Here is a 23,639-nt window from a genome sequence, read left to right as displayed (position 1 = left end):
ACTCCCCAACAATGTTCTTCTAAGGTCATGGTTCCGGCCCTTTTGGAATGGGATACGGGTTCTGTGGAAAGCTTAGCTTTCATTGATTCTGGGGCAGAAGGGAACTTTCTGGATGGTGATTTTGCCCGTAGGTACAGTATACCCACGGTTCCTTTATTCCCTTCAGTTAAGGTGCTTGCTATTGACGGAACTTCTCTAGGCTCCGGTTTTATTTCCTCCAAATCAGTAGAGTGTTCTATGTCTTTGAACCCTTGCCATGCAGAATCAATCTCTTTTTTCATCATTAATTGTCCCATTACTCCCGTGATTTTAGGTCTCCCCTGGTTACGTAAGCATAATCCACGAATCGATTGGCCAACTAATAAAATACTCCAATGGGGAGATAAGTGCCAGTATTATTGTATTCAGCCTTCTCAAATGCTTGCTACTACCTCTATTGAGGGGTTACCAGTTCAGTACTCCCTTTTTTCGGATGTCTTTTCAAAAAAAGCAGCCGAAACCCTTCCCCCTCATAGACCCTACGATTGTGCCATAGATTTGGTACCTGGTTCTACTCCCCCTAGAGGTAGAACCTACCCCTTATCTCTTCCCGAGACTCAGGCTATGGAAGAGTACATTAAAGAAAACTTAGAAAGAGGGTTTATAAGACCCTCCTCTTCTCCTGCTGGCGCAGGCTTCTTCTTCGTGGAGAAGAAAGATGGGGGGCTCAGGCCATGCATCGATTATAGGGGTCCGGTGGCCCCCTCTGCAGGGGGGGGGTAATGTAAGGTTACCTGGTGGTCCAGTGGGGCGGCGGGCGGGGACGCCCGCCGACTGTTCCTAGGGCTGCGCGCAGCCCTTTAAACTCTGCCATACGCACGTTCGGCGCATGCGCGTTCCTTCCCTGGCTGCGCGCGCATGCGCATTTGCTTCTAGCATCCGGCGCTGCGTGTGACGTCACTATGGCGCCAAATTTGAATTATTTAAAGCGGTTTCTGCAGCATAATGGTTGCCCAACGTAGGTTTTCCTCCTGTGAGTTCCTGGGTGTGTTATTCCTGTTCTGCTGATCTGTTTTGACCTCTGCCTGTCCTTGACCTTCCTGTACTGCTGCCTGAACCGACCTTTGCCTGAATTTGACTACTCTTCCGGATTCTGTTGGTACCGCGCTGCCTTATTGTTGTTGACCCCGGCCTGACTACTGACTACCCTTCCAGACTCTGATTTGGTACTTTACTCCCTGAACGTTGTTGACCCTGGCCTGATCTCCGATTGTGTCTTCTTGTGCCCATTCTCCCTGTAGCGTGGTTCTGGTTCCCTTGACTGCTCAGAACCCTTTCCTTGGGCTCCTCACTGTAAGACCTGGCGGCATCCGAGTAGCGAAGGGCTCCTCCCGACGTGAAAGGCGGCGGTTATAGGCAGAAGCGTGAGCCGAGACCAGGCCCTTGGGAACTGTTCTGAGTTTTGGGATACCGACCGTGACATGTAGCCTATAGGATAAACCCATGTAAATGGGATTTTTCTAAGAGCCTTAAGGAATTTGTTCCCAGAATCCCTTTGACTTATTTGCATATGTATGAGGTGGTCTCCTCAACCCTTATAGCTTGTTCGAGATTAAATAAGAAATGTATATTACTGAGAACCTATGAACATTTTTCTAAGAGCCTTAAGGAATTTGTTCCCAGAATCCCTTTGGCTTATTTAATCTCCTGGCACATCAAAAATGTAGAAAGGATTCTAATCTCAGCCAACCCAAACGAAGCCATAAGTAAATTAAAAATAATTAGCTTACTTTCGATGGATACGGTGGTGGCTGTCTTTTCTCCTGATGAAGTAACACACGTATAGGAACCCTGATCTTCAGACGAGCCATTGTGAATTATCAGCACTTGTTTTTTCCCTTGACTTATGAACTCGTGTTTCTCCCCAGGCTTCAGCGTTTCACTTCCCTTCATCCATTTAACGTCCCGGGTTTCTTTAGACAACTCACACTCAAGGCGGATACTTTCACCTTCCTTTACGCTTTGGTTTTCCAGCGGGCGTTTAATGGTGACAGGATGCTCTGCAATAGAAAGAAAATAGATGGAATGGTCTCTAGAGAAGATTGAGCTCTAGAGGGACGAGGAGAAACAAACAAGCTTATTCAATGCAACACTCTATGCTAGGATTCTCTGTCTGCGGAGACCTACAAGGGGGCTTGGGATGCACCTATCGTTACACGTATATTTATATGTATTAATCAAACCTATGTGATACAAACCTTGCAAAAATACTTTACATGTTCTTCCCTTCAGTGTTCAACTAAAGGAAATATGCCTTGGACATAATACTTCATACAGTGTAATGTTAACCATAAAAATTCCATCCGAACCACGTAAATTATGTATAAAGGATCTTCTAATATGACACTGAATATCCAGCAGAAGAATTAATTATGGTCTACACAATAAGGTCAATGCTTAAAATGATTTCTTGGTTAGACACAGCCCTACCTATGATTTAATATTTCTTCTGACCAGTCTGACTGAAAAGAAGCATTTAGCTCAAACTGTCAACCTAACTGGGCTTTGGGCCAATGAAAAATATCTTCTTAGAGTTTGGAGACAGCCAACATTAATGAGGAACACCTGAACATCTCAAATCTAACTGGGCTTCAGGCTGCCGCGTATTCACTGCTTTGGGCCAATGAAAAATATCTTCTTAGAGTTTGGAGACAGCCAACATTAATGAGGAACACCTGAACATCTCAAATCTAACTGGGCTTCAGGCTGCCGCCTATTCACTGCTTTGGGCCAATGAAAAATATCTTCTTAGAGTTTGGAGACAGCCAACATTAATGAGGAACACCTGAGAACATCTCAAATGACCAATAAAATATATATACATTCTTCGTAGTTACCAAAATGAGACAATTGATACCCAGCAGGATACTGGATAGTAGGGGAGGCGCATGTACAAGCCAATGGGAAGCAGTCTATGGATTGCATTATAGAGACAGTTTAGTCCCCCTACAGCACAGGTTATCATACCATGAAGAATCCAGGAGTTTTGAATGTAAATCTTTGGGGTGTTGGTACCTAAATAAAACTTAAACGTCTAGAACCATACATATATTTATACTGTTCATAGATACTATAAGAACACTACTCTGAACTTCAGAAGTCACAAAAGGCAGCCATATCTGGAAAGAACATCTGAGTATGCCGAGCAATGTATTTACTGCGATCGAGTGGACCACTGAGCTAAGGATGCGCATCTGGGACTTTCGAAGTCTGAATATAACGACACAATTGCATGGTGTATATAAATACAACAACTTAAATCAATGTTTTTTAATGCTTATGTTATGAAATATAAGAGAGGAACATAATGTAAGGGCTAAACAGCCACTCAGTACAATAATACCCAACGATGTAAAGTGTGTATAAGCATACGTATTAAACTGCTTCAAAGCCATGCAGTGGCAAATCTAACAATTCTTTTATTGTGGACATTGGCCAAACCCCCTATCAACTGACACCAACTACTAAGGTCAAGAAAAACATAGGTGGCATATTTATTATAGTGTGCACGCCAACATCACCGTAGATGTTGTCAATAACAATCAGATCTTTGCTTTTGTTTTCTACCTTGTAGGTGACCATTCAATTCTAAGGGGCAGATTTATTAAAGTACGATCAGTTCGAATCCGACTTTTTTGTACTGAGCGTATTTTTTGCGACTTCATACCTTTGCGCGACTTTTCATACCTTTGCGTGACATTTCATACCTTTGCGCAACTTTTTCAGACTATGTGACAAAATTTGTGCGACAAAATCGTATTGTCTCAACGAGTAGGAAAGTATCAGATTCTTTCAAGCTTCGGTATGGTGACTTTCCTTGGGCCAGGTTGGAGCTGTTTAGTGCCATTGAGTCCTGTGGGAGGCTTTCCTTGGGCCAGGTTGGAGCTGCAGAGTGCCATTGAGCCCTATGGGAGGCTTTCCTTGGGCCAGGTTGGAGCTGCAGAGTGCCATTGAGCCCTATGGGAGACTTTCCTTGGGCCGGGTTGGAGCTGCAGAGTGCCATTGAGCTCTATGGGAGACTTTCCTTGGGCCGGGTTGGAGCTGCAGAGTGCCATTGAGCCCTATGGGAGACTTTCCTTGGGCCGGGTTGGAGCTGCAGAGTGCCATTGAGCCCTATGGGAGACTTTCCTTGGGCCGGGTTGGAGCTGCAGAGTGCCATTGAGCCCTATGGGAGACTTTCCTTGGGCCGGGTTGGAGCTGCAGAGTGCCATGGAGTCCTGTGGGAGGCTTTCAAAATCATGCACTGAAGGATCAAAGTCAGAAAGGTTTTCCCGCCGTTTACGATCATTTGGATACGAAAATTCCATGACTTTCTGATCGCCAATACGATATTATCGTGACTAATCCGATTTTTTCGTAAGCATTCTCATGATATTTGCGATCATCAGAAATTATCGTATCCAATCCGAATTTTTCCCATTTCGGGATTCGAACTCGTACTTTGATGAATAGGCCCCTAAGTGTTGATTTGTTGCCACAGGCACCATCACTGGTGATATCGGTTTACACACTATAATACATATGCCCCTAAGTGTAGAATAATCCAGTTTTAAGCTTAGAACAGCGCAACAATGTTTAGAAACATGGACAACCATGAAAATACTGGTAGCATATAATGTATGAAGGTGAATTCTTTCATATACATATGAACAAATGCGGCCCATAGACTTGATTAATAAAAAAGCCATGCGAGCGTGGATCTTCTACATAGCTTTTTTCTACAAAGGCCACTCTCTCTCACCTAGCTGTACCGTCTGAGGTAAGTGAACAGGTTCCCCAGCTCCATGTTTGTTTATGGAAGAAATACGGAATCTGTAGGCCTCGCCTGGTACAAGGTTATCCACAACATACTCCGTGGTTTGAATGGTTTCTTTGTTGCACTGCTTCCAGTCACTACCAGGGGCTTTTATTTCAACATTGTATCCTAGGATGGCAGAGCCACCATCACTCGGCGGCGCAAACCAGGACAGTGTCAAAGAGCGGCTGCTTTTACTTACAATTTCTGGCTCTTCGGGAGGGTCAGGTAAGGCTAAAGGCACAACAGAGTCCCAATGAGTATAATACTATGATAAATGGTCAGTGAAGGTGAAATATCTGGTTTGGTGGGTGATATACAGTGCAGGTTACAAGCTACGGTGTTCATTTTTTGGTTTTAATTTTTTGAAGAACACAAGATATTTAAGAAAAATATATGATTTTTTTATTTGGAGCTGCTGGAGAGGCTAATAGTTCCTGCTTGATTTGTTCTCATTGATAGAACCCAACACGACAAGGGATTTACTTACCAAGAACAGAAATTTTGGCCGAGGCCACTATATCTCTTGAAGCAAACGCCACTTCTCCGGAATGATGTAGTTGAGCGTCTTTAAGAATTAACTTGTACTCATTTCCATCTACCTGCATTGCCCAGCTTTCATCTGGTCGGATATCTATGCCATTAAAATACCAGGCAACTTCATTGACTGGAACGGCTTCGCTTAGCGTGCAGCTAAAGGTCGCCTGGCCACCAGCAATGACTTCAGAGTCTACAGGAGGCTTCACAACTTCCAGGCGCCATCCTGGATTCAAAACACATGAATGATCTAAATCTTGCCCAAAGGTTAGTAAATATATCAACTTCTATACATTTTTATATTCACCACCAAACCAGTATTTAGGCTCACCTAGACAATACACTATTCGTGCAATTTAATGCTATTTGCATTTTTTTTTAACCCAAAATGACTTTGGAAAGTTTGTTTGTTATATGAACCTACTGCCAGAAATAGGACTTCCCTTAACAACAAACCAGCTTAATTTTTTCTATAGTACAGGTATGGGATCCCTTATCCAGAAACCCGTTATCCAGAAAGTTCCGAATTATGGAAAGGCCCATAGACTCCATTATAAGCAAATAATTCTAATTTTTAAAAATGATTTAATTTTTCTCTGTAATAATAAAACTGTACCTGTACTTGATCCCAACTAAGATATAATTACCCCTTATTGGGGCAGAACAGCCCTATTGGGTTTATTTCATGGTTAAATGATTCCCTTTTCTCTGTAATAATAAAACAGTACCTGTACTTGATCCCAACTAAGATATAATTACCCCTTATTGGGGCAGAACAGCCCTATTGGGTTTATTTCATGGTTAAATGATTCCCTTTTCTCTGTAATAATAAAACAGTACCTGTACTTGATCCCAACTAAGATATAATTACCCCTTATTGGGGGCAGAACAGCCCTATTGGGTTTATTTCATGGTTAAATGATTCCCTTTTCTCTGTAATAATAAAACAGTACCTGTACTTGATCCCAACTAAGATATAATTACCCCTTATTGGGGGCAGAACAGCCCTATTGGGTTTATTTCATGGTTAAATGATTCCCTTTTCTCTGTAATAATAAAACAGTACCTGTACTTGATCCCAACTAAGATATAATTACCCCTTATTGGGGCAGAACAGCCCTATTGGGTTTATTTCATGGTTAAATGATTCCCTTTTCTCTGTAATAATAAAACAGTACCTGTACTTGATCCCAACTAAGATATAATTACCCCTTATTGGGGGCAGAACAGCCCTATTGGGTTTATTTAATGGTTAAATGATTCCCTTTTCTCTGTAATAATAAAACAGTACCAGTACTTGATCCCAACTAAGATATAATTACCCCTTATTGGGGCAGAACAATGCTATTGGGCTCATTCAATATTTAAATGATTTTTAGCAGACTTAAGTTACGGAGATCCAAATTACGGAAAGCTCCCTTATCCCTGGGTTCCGAGCATTCTGGATAACAGGTCCCATACCTGTAAAATTTTTACATTTTAATTAAATCAGAGGAAAGAAACTAAATTTATAAAATGTTTTTTCAAAATGACAATGACTTGCAGCTGGTCTTCATTTTTTATTTTTTTGTAGTATTTCAGCTCTTTATCTGGTAGCTAGGGTCTTATTTACTCTAGCAACTGAGCAGTGGTCTAAATGAGAGACTGGATTATGAACAGGCAAAGGACTGAATAGGAAGACAGTAAAAAGTAGCAATAACGAGAAAATGTAATCTCAAAGGGTGATAGTTTTTTGGTTGCCAGGGGTCAGTGACCCCTATTTGAAATATTTATTATTTATTTGTTTCTATACATCAGATTAAAAATAATCTAGCAAATACTTAATAATATTTATTCATTATTAATGGATGTTAATAGGTTTCACAGATCTCCTGACTGACTCTGGTACGTAACTGTGACAGTAAAAAAATCTATAACATTAGGTGCCCATTTTCATACCACACATTAATAATGATACCATCTGATAACTTAATTAGCACTTTCCAAACGAGTTGCTTTAGAGAAAGGTAAACAAATATGATTAATTTGGCACAACTTCAACTCAGGCATTAACTGGAACATATGGGAGCATTAATGGCAGGTTTGACATTGCTCCCATACACACAGTTTTGCAAAATATTTTAGTACAGGTATGGGATCCCTTATCCAGAAACCTGTTATCCAGAAAGTTCCAAATTACGTAAAGGCCATCTCCCATAGACTCCATTATAAGAGAATAATTCTAATTTGTAAAAATGATTCCCTTTTCTCTGTAATAATAAAACAGTACCTGTACTTGATCCCAACTAAGATATAATTACCCCTTATTGGGGGCAGAACAGCCCTATTGGGTTTATTTAATGGTTAAATGATTCCCTTTTCTCTGTAATAATAAAACAGTACCTGTACTTGATCCCAACTAAGATATAATTACCCCTTATTGGGGGCAGAACAGCCCTATTGGGTTTATTTAATGGTTAAATGATTCCCTTTTCTCTGTAATAATAAAACAGTACCTGTACTTGATCCCAACTAAGATATAATTACCCCTTATTGGGGCAGAACAGCCCTATTGGGTTTATTTCATGGTTAAATGATTCCCTTTTCTCTGTAATAATAAAACAGTACCTGTACTTGATCCCAACTAAGATATAATTACCCCTTATTGGGGGCAGAACAGTCCTATTGGGTTTATTTAATGGTTAAATGATTCCCTTTTCTCTGTAATAATAAAACAGTACCTGTACTTGATCCCAACTAAGATATAATTACCCCTTATTGGGGGCAGAACAGTCCTATTGGGTTTATTTAATGGTTAAATGATTCCCTTTTCTCTGTAATAATAAAACAGTACCTGTACTTGATCCCAACTAAGATATAATTACCCCTTATTGGGGGCAGAACAGTCCTATTGGGTTTATTTCATGGTTAAATGATTCCCTTTTCTCTGTAATAATAAAACAGTACCTGTACTTGATCCCAACTAAGATATAATTACCCCTTATTGGGGGCAGAACAGTCCTATTGGGTTTATTTAATGGTTAAATGATTCCCTTTTCTCTGTAATAATAAAACAGTACCTGTACTTGATCCCAACTAAGATATAATTACCCCTTATTGGGGGCAGAACAGCCCTATTGGGTTTATTTCATGGTTAAATGATTCCCTTTTCTCTGTAATAATAAAACAGTACCTGTACTTGATCCCAACTAAGATATAATTACCCCTTATTGGGGCAGAACAGCCCTATTGGGTTTATTTAATGGTTAAATGATTCCCTTTTCTCTGTAATAATAAAACAGTACCTGTACTTGATCCCAACTAAGATATAATTACCCCTTATTGGGGGCAGAACAGTCCTATTGGGTTTATTTAATGGTTAAATGATTCCCTTTTCTCTGTAATAATAAAACAGTACCTGTACTTGATCCCAACTAAGATATAATTACCCCTTATTGGGGGCAGAACAGTCCTATTGGGTTTATTTAATGGTTAAATGATTCCCTTTTCCCTGTAATAATAAAACAGTACCTGTACTTGATCCCAACTAAGATATAATTACCCCTTATTGGGGGCAGAACAGTCCTATTGGGTTTATTTAATGGTTAAATGATTCCCTTTTCCCTGTAATAATAAAACAGTACCTGTACTTGATCCCAACTAAGATATAATTACCCCTTATTGGGGGCAGAACAGCCCTATTGGGTTTATTTAATGGTTAAATGATTCCCTTTTCTCTGTAATAATAAAACAGTACCTGTACTTGATCCCAACTAAGATATAATTACCCCTTATTGGGGGCAGAACAGCCCTATTGGGTTTATTTCATGGTTAAATGATTCCCTTTTCTCTGTAATAATAAAACAGTACCTGTACTTGATCCCAACTAAGATATAATTACCCCTTATTGGGGGCAGAACAGCCCTATTGGGTTTATTTCATGGTTAAATGATTCCCTTTTCTCTGTAATAATAAAACAGTACCTGTACTTGATCCCAACTAAGATATAATTACCCCTTATTGGGGCAGAACAGCCCTATTGGGTTTATTTAATGGTTAAATGATTCCCTTTTCTCTGTAATAATAAAACAGTACCTGTACTTGATCCCAACTAAGATATAATTACCCCTTATTGGGGGCAGAACAGCCCTATTGGGTTTATTTCATGTTTAAATGATTCCCTTTTCTCTGTAATAATAAAACAGTACCTGTACTTGATCCCAACTAAGATATAATTACCCCTTATTGGGGGCAGAACAGCCCTATTGGGTTTATTTCATGGTTAAATGATTCCCTTTTCTCTGTAATAATAAAACAGTACCTGTACTTGATCCCAACTAAGATATAATTACCCCTTATTGGGGCAGAACAGCCCTATTGGGTTTATTTAATGGTTAAATGATTCCCTTTTCCCTGTAATAATAAAACAGTACCTGTACTTGATCCCAACTAAGATATAATTACCCCTTATTGGGGGCAGAACAGTCCTATTGGGTTTATTTAATGGTTAAATGATTCCCTTTTCCCTGTAATAATAAAACAGTACCTGTACTTGATCCCAACTAAGATATAATTACCCCTTATTGGGGGCAGAACAGCCCTATTGGGTTTATTTAATGGTTAAATGATTCCCTTTTCTCTGTAATAATAAAACAGTACCTGTACTTGATCCCAACTAAGATATAATTACCCCTTATTGGGGGCAGAACAGCCCTATTGGGTTTATTTCATGGTTAAATGATTCCCTTTTCTCTGTAATAATAAAACAGTACCTGTACTTGATCCCAACTAAGATATAATTACCCCTTATTGGGGGCAGAACAGCCCTATTGGGTTTATTTCATGGTTAAATGATTCCCTTTTCTCTGTAATAATAAAACAGTACCTGTACTTGATCCCAACTAAGATATAATTACCCCTTATTGGGGCAGAACAGCCCTATTGGGTTTATTTAATGGTTAAATGATTCCCTTTTCTCTGTAATAATAAAACAGTACCTGTACTTGATCCCAACTAAGATATAATTACCCCTTATTGGGGGCAGAACAGCCCTATTGGGTTTATTTCATGTTTAAATGATTCCCTTTTCTCTGTAATAATAAAACAGTACCTGTACTTGATCCCAACTAAGATATAATTACCCCTTATTGGGGGCAGAACAGCCCTATTGGGTTTATTTCATGGTTAAATGATTCCCTTTTCTCTGTAATAATAAAACAGTACCTGTACTTGATCCCAACTAAGATATAATTACCCCTTATTGGGGCAGAACAGCCCTATTGGGTTTATTTAATGGTTAAATGATTCCCTTTTCTCTGTAATAATAAAAAAGTACCTGTACTTGATCCCAACTAAGATATAATTACCCCTTATTGGGGGCAGAACAGCCCTATTGGGTTTATTTCATGTTTAAATGATTTTTAGTAGACATAAGGTATGAAGATCCAAATTATGGAAAGACCCCAGATTCCGAGCATTCTGGATAACAGGTCCCATACGTGTAGTATTTTTTTTTATTTATATGTATATATATTTACTATTAAATTGGAATTCACTTATTTCAAATTCATCTGTTAGCAGTAGAGGAAAGAGGACCTTGATGCTATAATATTGCTTTACTCTTTAGTTACACATTCTAAACATAGTCACTAGTCAAAATCACATGGGCGTCTTGTCATTTCCTAAATACTAAGGAAAAAAACAACCCAACGCAGTAAAATCACATTCTACTCTTCCTTTTCAATAATTCTGCCAAATTTCAAATTAGTCTTGACAAGTTGAATTGAAAAAAAGCCTGAATTGTAAATATACAACTCCGCTGACCTCAATATGAATTTGGCAGCTTTCAGATGCTGAATTTTTTTTCATTTGTTTTCGAGTGTTTTTGGGTGTAAATTTGAGTTTTGGAAACTTGAATAAGAATTAGCAATTTGTGATTTATCAACGGTCAAGTTTTTTTTTTTTTTCTTTATTTGAGTTTTTTTGGCATTTATGCTTCGAAAACTCGAATATCTGGAATTTATTAAGTGTAAAAAAACCCCCAAAAACTTGAATGTAAAAATTAGGGATGTACCAAATCCAGGATTCAGGTCGGGATTTGGCCAAGATTCAGGCTTTTCTTTAGCCGGTTTTGGATTGGGCGGAATCCACGCTCCTGGCCGAACCAAAGCCGAATCCTTAATATCACGTGACTTTTTGCCACACAGACACAGAAGTTGAGAATTGTATTTAACCCTTAATTATCCTAGTTTACTTTACTTATTTGCCATGTAAAAGGTTGCAAGTTTCTATAGAATTTAGTGGGAGTTGTCATAGGCAAAGTCAAGCCATAATCTCAAAATCGATTTTTTGAGTTTGTAGATAGTAATGGGCGAATCTGTCCTGTTTTGCTAATCTTTCAAAAGATTTGCGAAACGGCGAAAATGTTGTGCGTCAAAGAAATTGTCGCCTGCGACTATTCTTTTGTCGCCTGCAGCTACTCTTTTGTCGCCCACGACTATTCTTTTGTCACCCGCGGCTATTCTTTTGTTGCCCGCGGCCATTCTCTTGTTGCCTGCGGCTATTCTGTTGTCGCCTGTGGCTATTCTGTTGTCGCCCGCAGCTATTCTTTTGTCGCCCGCAGCTATTCTTTTGTCGCACGGCTATTATTTTGTCTCCCGCAGCTATACTTTTGTCGCGTGACTATTCTTTTGTTGCCCGCAGCTATTCTCTTGTCGCGAAACGGCGAAAATGTTGTGCGTCAAAGAAATTGTCGCCCGCGACTATTCTTTTGTCACCTGCAGCTATTCTTTTGTCACCCGCGGCTATTCTTTTGTTCACCGCGACCATTCTCTTGTTGCCCGCGTCCATTCTCTTGTCGCCTGCGGCTATTCTTTTGTTGCCCGCGACTATTCTTTTGTCGCCCGCAGCTACTCTTTTGTCGCCCACAGCTACTCTTTTGTCACCCGTGGCTATTCTTTTGTCACCCGCGGCTATTCTCTTGTTGCCTGCGGCTATTCCTTTGACACCCGCGGCTATTCTTTTGTCGCCAGCAGCTATTCTGTTGTTGCCTGGCTATTCTGTTGTCGCCTGCGGCTATTCTTTTGTCTCCCGCAGCTATTCTTTTGTCGCATGGCTATTCTTTTGTTGCGTGACTATTCTTTTGTCGCGTGACTATTCTTGGATTTTTGGACGCGCAGCAAATTTTTTCATCTGTTTTGCAAAACAATCTGCCAATGGCGAAACACGGAAATTTGCCGTGAATCCATGCCTGGTGAAACATTTCGCCCATCACTATTTGTAGAGCTCAAAAAATACGAGATATTCAAGTTTTTTATTTGAGCAAGTTTTCCTTAATAATGAAAAAGTGACCATTTGATATGCGAGTTTAGTCAATTTAGAAAAACAAACTCGAATTCACAAACTCGAAAACTGATAAATAAGCCCATTAATGTCAAAAAGTTCCCCAATAAAGGTCTCCATGCCGAATGGGAACATGCCAGCCTGAGTGTCGTGCTTACCTTGCACATTCAAAAAGGCTGAAGTGACAGCCTCGCCCGCTATGAAAGTCACTCTGCAGCTGTCTTGGGGGGTGAGGTTCTTCAGTAAAAGAAGATGCCTTCGACCATTTTCAAAATAAATCATCTCAATGTTTTCTGATGTCCTCGCGGGTTCATCATCTAACAGCCAGTTATAGTTGTAGCTCTCAGGCTTGGCCAAATAACACCCAAAAAGAGCTTCACCTCCCTCTACTGCATCTATGTTCTCCAGCTCTTGCAGCACTTTATTCTTGGCTATTGCACCAAACGGACAAAACAAAGGAAAAAAAACCTTGATTACCAGAATCAAGAAAGCGACAAAACCTACGTAGGACTTTTATACAGTAGAGAAACATATATGGTATTAATGATATATAACCATATACTTTATGGCTTATCTTCCAGTTCTATATCTTTAGGTTGAGTCTGGGGGATGTAGGTTTTCCATTTATGAAAGTCAACCAGTCGCACACAGTGGTTGGCTCAGATTTCCATTTGGACCAAACTGTGTTGATGCAAATGTGGAAATGACAAAACCAGGAAATATTTATGAAATTAGGACATCTAATAGGATCTAATAAACCGGGCCCTGGGCCAAGGAATGGATCAATGTGAGCTTATGCGGAGACCTAGGGATTAGGCTACAACCCAGGAGGCAGTATGGATAAAAAAAACTGAACAGTTTAGCGTCTAATGGTTTAAATGATGCATGGAGTGTAAAATGTTTTGTATTGGTAACCTCTGTTCTTTTACTGATATACAGTAAATGAACTGCCCTAGTGAGACTTGGTCAGCATCATGTGTGCTTGTGCCTGGAATATGTTTTTCTTTTAAAGCTAAACTATGGTGGAAGACCAATTGCTTGGTAGTTCCTGGGCCATGTATAAAAAATAACTTTGGACTTTTGGAAAAATATTTTTTTTTAGGGGGGGTGGGGTTAGGCTTCTAACTGAGTGCCCTGGAGCAGTAACTCCTCCCTTGGACTGCTTGGAACCAATGGTGCTAAGGGGGAGGTTGGACTTGGCTCTTGGCACTAAGGGGGGCAGTTGGACTTGGGTCTTGGAACCACTTAAATGTTATTTGTTATTTTTTTTGGGGGGGTTAGGCTTCTAACTGAGTGCCCTGGAGCAGTAACCCCTCCCTTGGACAGCTTGGAACCAATGGTGCTAAGGGGGAGGTTGGACTTGGCTCTTGGCGCTAAGGGGGGCAGTTGGACTTGGGTCTTGGAACCACTTAAATGTTATTTGTTATTTTTTTGGGGGGGGGGGGTTAGGCTTCTAACTGAGTGCCCTGAAGCAGTAACCCCTCCCTTGGACTGCTTGGAACCAATGGTGATAAGGGGGAGGTTGGACTTGGGTCTTGGAACCACTTAACTGTTATTCGTTCAGATGTTTTGTTGTTCACTTGAAAAAGGGCTTCGCCCTGCAGTGTCAGGTGTCCCCCATTATCTTATATGATGTCTACATGCAATTAGTACTACAACAGGAGCACAGGAGTCACAGCCTGCCTGAAGGAGGTAGCTGAACTGGAATACTGGACTTGGAAAGATTTAGGCTACAACCCAATTTGCTTCTTGTCTAATAGAATGAAACTGTTGTGAGGAATCCCTCATTTTGGCCCATTAGAAGCCCCTTACACTAATGGAAAATCAGCTCTGTTCATAAAAGGAATGATGGTTTCCTTCTATCTCAGTGGAGAAGTGTCCCTGCTCTGAATAGCGTCACTGATAATGCCAAGGTAGTTATGATCTAATTTAGCCCAGTATTTCCCATCCAGTAGCAGCTATGCAAAGGCTTTTATTGTTTCACGTATCTCATAAACACCTGCTGATCCTATGTTTAATGGTTCCAAGAGTGGCTGAGACATGGGTACATAAGTAGATTAAAGGGGAACTGTCACCCAGACATAAAAAGCTGTATAATAAACATGAAACCCAAATTCCTTTTTTTATTAACACATCCATACCCATTATAATCCTAGCTGTCAATCATATATTGCCTGCCCCGCCTTAGGCATAGAGGCGGAGCAGAGAATTACTTTCACTTTCCATTGAGCAGTCACTACCCCCCCCCCCCCTCTCTCCTCACTATCTAACTGTGTAGCCCATGTGCATCAGGTCCCCATTCTGGCACATAAACAAGCTTTTGGCATTTTGGCAGTGTCCACAAAATGGCGCCTGCCTGCTTGCAGCTGCTATGAAGTATCCATTGAAGGCTTGTGTATAAAGATCTGCTCCTTAATATGACTGATAATTTGGTGTAAATATGTCACCTCTCAGAACTACCTGTATCTAGTGATGAGCGAATATTTTTGGCAGGCGTGGATTCAGAGCGAAATACCGCATTTTGCCATTGGCGATTTTTGTTGTGGCAAAAAAAGTTGTGGTTGTGTCACGCAGCAATGTTTCAGCAGTTTAATTAATTTTCCGCGAAGCCAAATGGGACAGATTCGCTCATCACTACCTATATATCCCTCAGAGCTTTTTATTAAGTAGCATCTGTGGGTTCTAGAATAATGGTTACATTCCCTCTTTATCTACTGATGAAGGTCTGTGGAGGCAGGGTCGGACTGGGCCGCCAGGATACCAGGAAATACCCGGTGGGCCCCAGGCCAGACCTGACCCTGTGTCCTCCCCTGACGGGTTTCACTTTCACAACTAATCAGATGTTTGTTTTCAAAGAACAAACATTGACTGCTGATTGGCTGCTTTGGCTTTCTAGATCATGAGAATGTATGATATCATCACCCTACTTACAGTCAGCCTGTCGTTTAATTTTATACTCATAAATTGTCTTTATTCTTTTTTCTTACATTAGGTAGGGGCAGCATACCCCCCTTTTCAACATCAATTAACCAACTTTATGCTCAACATACAATTTATTTAGGAAATTTCAATGCTTTTGAATTTCATTATTCTCACTAAACAGGGCCAAATCATAAAATTGAAAGTAAAGTTACACTGGACTTTTGGTTTGAACAAGCTAAAAACAAATCAGCCGTCCCCTGAGAATCCCTCTTAAAAATAAACTTCTCCTTATCTCACAGCCTAATGGGCTGCAGCTGGCGGAAGAGAGTGTTTGTTTATACAGAGGCTTTTTCAGTGGACTGCTGATTTGTTTTGTTCGTGACTGTATGCATAAGAAGCAGATTGTGACTTTACTTAGTAAATGTTGAAAAGGGTGGAACACTGACCCTGAAGCTTTTTTTCCCCTGTTACTTTATCTAATGAATGTTCTGATTCTTCTAAGAAACATAAGATCATTACTGTAGCAAAATGAAGGAAGTCGAACATCAAAAATAGTGTTCCCTTTACCGCCAAAGGCTACAACAGATCATTTTCACTTTCCCATAAGTATGCACCATCTTCCCCACCACACAGACACAATTGAGCAGATTTCTATTATAAGCATAGAAATATATATATATATATATATATATATATATAGATTTCTATGCATTATATTTATATAAACGTTGTGTATTTACTAGATCAGTATCACTGAAATAAAGGTTGGTGCATTCAAGGACGCTTTTCTTCACACCTCTTATATAAAAGCTATTTATAGTCAAGTCTTTCAACACAAATGTAAACTGTTTCACTGCTGATATTAAAAAAGAGATTTAAAAAAAGATATTTTTATATCTCCAAGTCTTGTCCAATAGGAATGCATTTAGATCAGGAATTCTTAGGGGCTGATTTACTAACCCACGAATCCGACCCGAATTGGAAAAGTTCCCACTTGAAAACGAACATTTTGCGACTTTTTCGTATGTTTTGCGATTTTTTCGGATTCTGTACGAATTTTTCGTTACCAATACGATTTTTGCGTAAAAACGCGAGTTTTTTGTATCCATTACGAAAGTTGCGTAAAAAGTTGCGCATTTTGCGTAGCGTTAAAACTTAACGCTACGAAAAATGCTCAACTTTTTGCGTAAGTTTTAACGCTACGCAAAATGCGCAACTTTTTACGCAACTTTCGTAATGGATAGGAAAACTCGCGTTTTTACGCAAAAATCGTATTGGATCCGAAAAATTCGTAAAGAATCCGAAAAAAATCGCAAAACATACGAAAAAATCGCAAAGTACCGATCATTACAAAAAAAACGCAATCGGACTCCATTCGACCCGTTCGTGGGTAAGTAAATCAGCCCCTTAGTGTTTGCTTTATGGCAAAGACAGAACAAGATGTAGGAAGATTAATATCCCTGCAACTGTATTTGACAAGATTATCCTGCCACCTGTCCCTTTATACAGGTATAGGACCCGTTATCCAGAATGCTCGGGACCAAGGGTAATCCGGATAAGGGGTCTTTCCGTAATTTGGATCTCCATACCTTAAGTCTGCTAAAAAATCAATAAAACATTAATGAAACCCAATAGTATTGTTTTGCATCCAATAAGGATTATTTATATCTTAGTTGGAATCAATTACAAGGTTCTGTTTTATTTCTACATAGAAAAAGGAAATCAGTTTTAAAATTCTGAATTATTTGATTAAAATGGAGTCTATGGGAGACAGGCTTTCCGTAATTCGGAGCTTTCTGGATAACGGGTTTCCGGATAAGGGGTCCGATACCTGTACTGGGAAACGATCTCAGGTTTTCTACAATGTAGGTTAAAAAGAACTAAAAATATAAATACAGGTATGGTATCCGTTATCCGGAAACCCGTTATCCAGAAAGCTCCGAATTACGGAAAGCCTGTCTCCCATAGACTCCATTTTAATCAAATAATTCAGATTTTTAAAATGGATTTCCTTTTTCTCTGTAATAATAAAACAGTACCTGTACTTGATCCCAACTGAGATATAATTACCCCTTATTGGGGGCAGAACAGCCCTATTGGGTTTATTTAATGGTTAAATGATTCCCTTTTCTCTGTAATAATAAAACAGTACCTGTACTTGATCCCAACTAAGATATAATTACCCCTTATTGGGGGCAGAACAGCCCTATTGGGTTTATTTAATGGTTAAATGATTCCCTTTTCTCTGTAATAATAAAACAGTACCTGTACTTGATCCCAACTAAGATATAATTACCCCTTATTGGGGCAGAACAGCCCTATTGGGTTTATTTAATGGTTAAATGATTCCCTTTTCTCTGTAATAATAAAACAGTACCTGTACTTGATCCCAACTAAGATATAATTACCCCTTATTGGGGGCAGAACAGCCCTATTGGGTTTATTTCATGGTTAAATGATTCCCTGAAGTGAAGAAGATCCAAATTACGGAAAGACCCCTTATATGGAAAACCCTTGGTCCCGAGCATTCTGGATAACGGGTCCTATACCTGTATTTCAAATGACTAGCCATTTGCTGTTTGAAATAATGACCCCATTTCTATGAGATATATCTCATCCCACACCAACCAAAGACAAGGGAGCTAATGAATGTTTGGGTTGGTATTGGGTAGGGATGCACCGAATCCAGTTTTTTGGGTTTGGCCAAACCCCCGGATCCACCGACAGGGATTCGGCTGAATGCTGAACCGAATTAGAATCCTAAAAAGTCATATGATTTTTAGGATTCGGTTCAGCCAAGACCGTAGATTTGTCTAAAAAGGCCGAATTCTGGACGAATACGGAACCGTATCCTGGATTCGGTGCATCCCTAGTATTGGGGGGATACCTATAGATACTCAATATTTTCTTTTTTACCCCAGTTCCAACACAACATGGTTGGCTTGCTGCAATGCATGGTTAGCAATACGCCGGCAGTCTTCCGTTGGTGCTGGAAGACCTCACCTTCAACTTCAAGCATAGCGACAACTCTAGTGCCTTCAGCTTCACACACATAGATTCCGCTATCTTCTGGGACGGCAGATCTAATGGTCAGCTTGGCTACATTCCAGTCCTGCTCGAGAACGATTCGCTCGCCGTCAGCGCAAACGTCTAGGTCATTTTTCTTCCAACGGGCCTGCGCGGGCCTAGAGTATTGGCAGATGAACTCTGCGGTGTCATCTTCATCAATGGCAAGGTCCTTCATTGGGCTGACCACCTCAATGGTTGGATCTGTCAACCAATGTCAGATTGGACATGCATTAAAGGGTCTTGATGAAAATGACAGCGACAGCTTTTTATTGGCCGAAAGCAGTGAAGCGGTTTGCATTAATCAGCAAGCGGGATGGTTGGTGGATTAAGCCTTTGTTAGCCATTTTAGTGGTGGAACAGCCAAAATCCAAGAGTGCAATGAGCTTATACCTTATGGAACTCTTTGTATACAGCATGGTGCCAAACGGTGCAAATTAATTGGTCCCGGTGCTCCATGTGCTCAACCACAGTGACAAAGAAGTATTAAGGTTTGCCCCAATAGCATATACAGCCCACTATGTTCTAGAGTCCATTCAAACAAAAAGACAATGGGGCTCATTTATCAACACCGGGCAATTTTGCCTATAGGCCGTAACCCATAGAAACCAATCAGTGAAAGGCTTTTTCCAGCCAGCTGCAGGAGGAACAATGAATGAAACAATCTGATTGGCTGCCATGGGTTACTGCCCATGGACAAATTTGCCCAATGTTGATAAATGACCCCCAATGACTTTTCAGATGGTTCCCATGATTTGGTGTTTCTAATCCAACAGTTAAATGCATAAATGTAGGATACAGTTTCACCCAAGAATTGGGATTATATATTATATTTAATTTATTGTGAAGTTGTCTGATGGAAATATTGAATGCTGAATATGCGTTTATTTCCTAATATTATTTTTATTATGTTTATCAGTTCTTGTTTATGGGTGTAACTAAATGTCCATTTCAGTCTTGTCTAAGCTTCCATTGTGCCTCAGAATGACTGGTAAAATGCCTCCTTATCACCCTTATAACCCTCTCACTGTGTTATTATCCTATCACAAGGTGCTATAAGGGGGCATAATATAGCAGCCCAGGGTTATAACATGATACTATTGTGCATTGGCATGGGGAATAATATCATAGATTGAGGTCCAAATACAAAATCACTGTACTAAGCACAATTCAGCAGGAACAGCCCCCTAAGTTTGCTCATAGCCTGTACAGAGAGATACCATAAAACTATGGCACATAGGGATTCCCCTGCACTAAGCACAATTCAGCAGGAACAGCCCCTAAGTTTGCTCATAGCCTGTACAGAGAGATACCATAAAACTATGGCACATAGGGATTCCCCTGTACTAAGCGCAATTCAGCAGGAACAGCCCCCTAAGTTTGCTCATAGCCTGTACAGAGAGATACCATAAAACTATGGCACATAGGGATTCCCCTGTACTAAGCACAATTCAGCAGGAACAGCCCCCTAAGTTTGCTCATAGCCTGTACAGAGAGATACCATAAAACTATGGCAGCATAGGGATTCCCCTGTACTAAGCACAATTCAGCAGGAACAGCCCCCTAAGTTTGCTCATAGCCTGTACAGAGAGATACCATAACACTATGACACATAGGGATTCCCCTGTACTAAGCACAATTCAGCAGGAACAGCCCCCTAAGTTTGCTCATAGCCTGTACAGAGAGATACCATAAAACTATGGCACATAGGGATTCCCCTGTACAAAGCACAATTCAGCAGGAACAGCCCCCTAAGTTTGCCCATAGCCTGTACAGAGAGATACCATAAAACTATGGCACATAGGGATTCCCCTGTACTGAGCACAATTCAGCAGGAACAGCCCCCTAAGTTTGCTCATAGCCTGTACAGAGAGATACCATAAAACTATGGCACATAGGGATTCCCCTGTACTAAGCACAATTCAGCAGGAACAGCCCCCTAAGTTTGCTCATAGCCTGTACAGAGAGATACCATAAAACTATGGCAGCATAGGAATTCCCCTGTACTAAGCACAATTCAGCAGGAACAGCCCCCTAAGTTTGCTCATAGCCTGTACAGAGAGATACCATAAAACTATGGCACATAGGGATTCCCCTGTACTAAGCACAATTCAGCAGGAACAGCCCCCTAAGTTTGCTCATAGCCTGTACAGAGAGATACCATAAAACTGCTCTCCATCCGCTCTCAGGGGGGGATTTCTATGCACCTATAGAGCTGAAGCTGACCCCATAGTCCTGGGCTCCTTGCCCCTCGGGCCAGGCTCTGGCTCTGCTTCCTCAATAGTTAAGTTTCTGTTCACGGTCACTGAATTATAATTAAGCATTTTTCAATTTAAATATCCATTTATTCCTCCTCTAGCAATGTAGAAAAATATAAATGTTCCATGACTATCTGGTCTTGTGCCCAGAGTGGCATCTGGCAGCTTTAAAAAAAAAAAAAAAAAAAAAAATCTGCCGGCTCTTCACAGAGGATATGAATGTTTCAAAACTAAACAATTTTTTTAATTAAAGCTATTTCTACTCTGTACATATATAATAAGTCAATTATTATTTCAACCATTTATTTATAATGACTTGAAATTGATCACTTTGGGAGAGCTGGGACATTCTGATTGGAAAAGCATCACGGCAATGGCAGAGGATGGTATAGATCAGGGGTCGGGAACCATTTTGGCCATAAACACCACATATTTTAAAATGTAATTCCATGAGAGTCATACAATGGCCGACAGGAGCTAGGCCGAAGCCGGGGCCTCGATTTGCTGCCTGTGGAGGACGATGCGGCTGTTCAATATGGCTTGTTAGTGGTATAACTAGAGGGCTACCTAGCACAGTGCACAGTTGGCTTCTCTTTGTAGCCCCAACAGAGACATATTGGCCACATTTTATTTTCAATTCAAGCGTGAACTGTCACAGGCTCCAATGTCCCTCTCAGTTCCCTGGGCCCTGGTTAAGTGCAACCGGACACGGAGGAGGGCGTGGCCTGCGCTCGGCGGATAGAAGAGGTGCTCCAAGGCTTAGAACATGTCCTCTATCCGCCGAGCACAGGCCACGCCCCCCCGTTATTTTTTTTATTAAAGATTTGGCCATCAAAAGAGCCATCAAAAGAGCCACATCTGGCTCCTGAGCCATAGGTTCCCCACCCCTGGTATAGATGGAAAGCACAGTGGGAGTGGCTTGGAAACGACTCAAGCGTTTGGATATTTATATGGAAGCAGCAGGGGCTCAAAGCCTGGTAATAAAATGCGCAAAGGCGGCAGATAGCATTAGTTCTGCAAAACTTCAGTTGGAAGGATATAATAAGGCACTTAGTAGTTTCCCATCACGAGAAGCAAGCTGTTGTACCTGAGGAGTGATTCCTCCTATAGGTGTAGTGCAGAGAATTGTTATATAGATATAGACTATATATCTCCAAATTCTATCTCAGCAACAACTAAAGGTCCCCATACACGTTACGGGTGGGCGATATCTGGGAGCGTGTAGGCTAATTATATTGGCGGCAATGGGGCAGCCGGTTCGGGGGCCACATCAGAGAGCCAATTCGGTCCCCGATCCGACTGAATTTTCTAACCTGCCCGATCGATATCTGCCAGGCCAGATATCGGTCAGGTAGGCCCCTCGTTCCTACCCCTACATGGGCAGATAAGCTGCCGAATCTGTCCAAGGGACCCATATCAGCAGCTACAATCGCCCCGTGTATGGGGACCTTTAGTCTTCGTCAACAGATAAAGAGCATTTTATGCTTCATGATGTATGGCTTGGGTTGAAAAAAACAAATGGAAAAAACTAAAAACCCAATCTAAAAGAATTTCTAGAATGGAATGGAGTCTGCATATAGTTATCATTTATATGAGATACAAAATGGTACCCCAAAAATAAAAAAAAGAATAATTCAGAATCCCTTATATGGGAAGAAGAATGATTGACAGTTCTCAGTGTGATCAATGGGGTTTCCTTTTTTTCCCCAAAAATGTATTGGTTTGAGTAGTATCAGACATATGGTGGTATCATGATATGAAGCAGTTATAGGACATGAATCAATATTGGGTCTGGGTAATAAATCTGGTAGTAAGAAGCTTTTTCTACACACAAGTCCATATCTATTTTCTTGACATCTGGTGCCCCATATATCCAGTATGAAAGAGATATTATTCAATAATACATTAAAGACCAACATAACTGGCAATCGAAAGAACCCAACAAACCCATAAATAACCCAAACTAACATTCAATAATCTGTATAACTCTCATGAACCAGCTAAACAACTATACTGTACTATACTATAATGTTTGTTATCAAACAGCCGACCAGTAAATAATAAATGGCGATTGGTTGCTCCCTTAGCCCATAACAAGGTTACAGATATATAGAAACATTGGGGTAACAGTCACCCTGCTATAGTTCCAGGGGTACCCAGGGCACAAATAAGCACTCACCCCAAATCCCCCCCTAACTGGCCTTCAGGCTGGGCCCCCTTAGCCCATAACAAGGTTACAGATATATAGAAACATTGGGGTAACAGTCACCCCGCTATAGTTCCAGGGGTACCCAGGGCACAAATAAGCACTCACCCCAAATCCCCCCCTAACTGGCCTTCAGGCTGGGCCCCCTTAGCCCATAACAAGGTTACAGATATATAGAAACATTGGGGTAACAGTCACCCTGCTATAGTTCCAGGGGTACCCAGGGCACAAATAAGCACTCACCCCAAATCCCCCCCTAACTGGCCTTCAGGCTGGGCCCCCTTAGCCCATAACAAGGTTACAGATATATAGAAACATTGGGGTAACAGTCACCCCGCTATAGTTCCAGGGGTACCCAGGGCACAAATAAGCACTCACCCCAAATCCCCCCTAACTGGCCTTCAGGCTGGGCCCCCTTAGCCCATAACAAGGTTACAGATATATAGAAACATTGGGGTAACAGTCACCCTGCTATAGTTCCAGGGGTACCCAGGGC

General features: G+C 40.8%; 1 protein-coding gene across 21 annotated transcripts in view; it reads right to left on the bottom strand.

Annotated features, from left to right (window-relative positions):
* The window catches only part of obscn (obscurin, cytoskeletal calmodulin and titin-interacting RhoGEF), a 241,276-nt gene that overhangs the window by 100,570 nt on the left and 117,067 nt on the right, over positions 1 to 23,639 (bottom strand). For 17 of the 21 annotated variants that reach the window (XM_031903695.1, XM_031903696.1, XM_031903698.1 and 14 more), the window contains 5 exons: positions 18,617 to 18,883; positions 12,850 to 13,122; positions 5,325 to 5,597; positions 4,781 to 5,068; positions 1,770 to 2,039 (listed from right to left, as the gene is read on the bottom strand). In XM_031903695.1, coding sequence (XP_031759555.1) covers positions 1,770 to 2,039; positions 4,781 to 5,068; positions 5,325 to 5,597; positions 12,850 to 13,122; positions 18,617 to 18,883 — 1,371 coding nt within the window. The remainder of the gene's footprint in view (positions 1 to 1,769; positions 2,040 to 4,780; positions 5,069 to 5,324; positions 5,598 to 12,849; positions 13,123 to 18,616; positions 18,884 to 23,639) is intronic. The other 4 variants (XM_031903701.1, XM_031903704.1, XM_031903706.1 and 1 more) reach the window with 4 other exon arrangements.

Source organism: Xenopus tropicalis, chromosome 6, assembly GCF_000004195.4.
Source record: "Xenopus tropicalis strain Nigerian chromosome 6, UCB_Xtro_10.0, whole genome shotgun sequence".
NCBI lineage: Eukaryota > Metazoa > Chordata > Amphibia > Anura > Pipidae > Xenopus > Xenopus tropicalis.
This window is presented reverse-complemented; position numbering and strand designations above follow the sequence as displayed.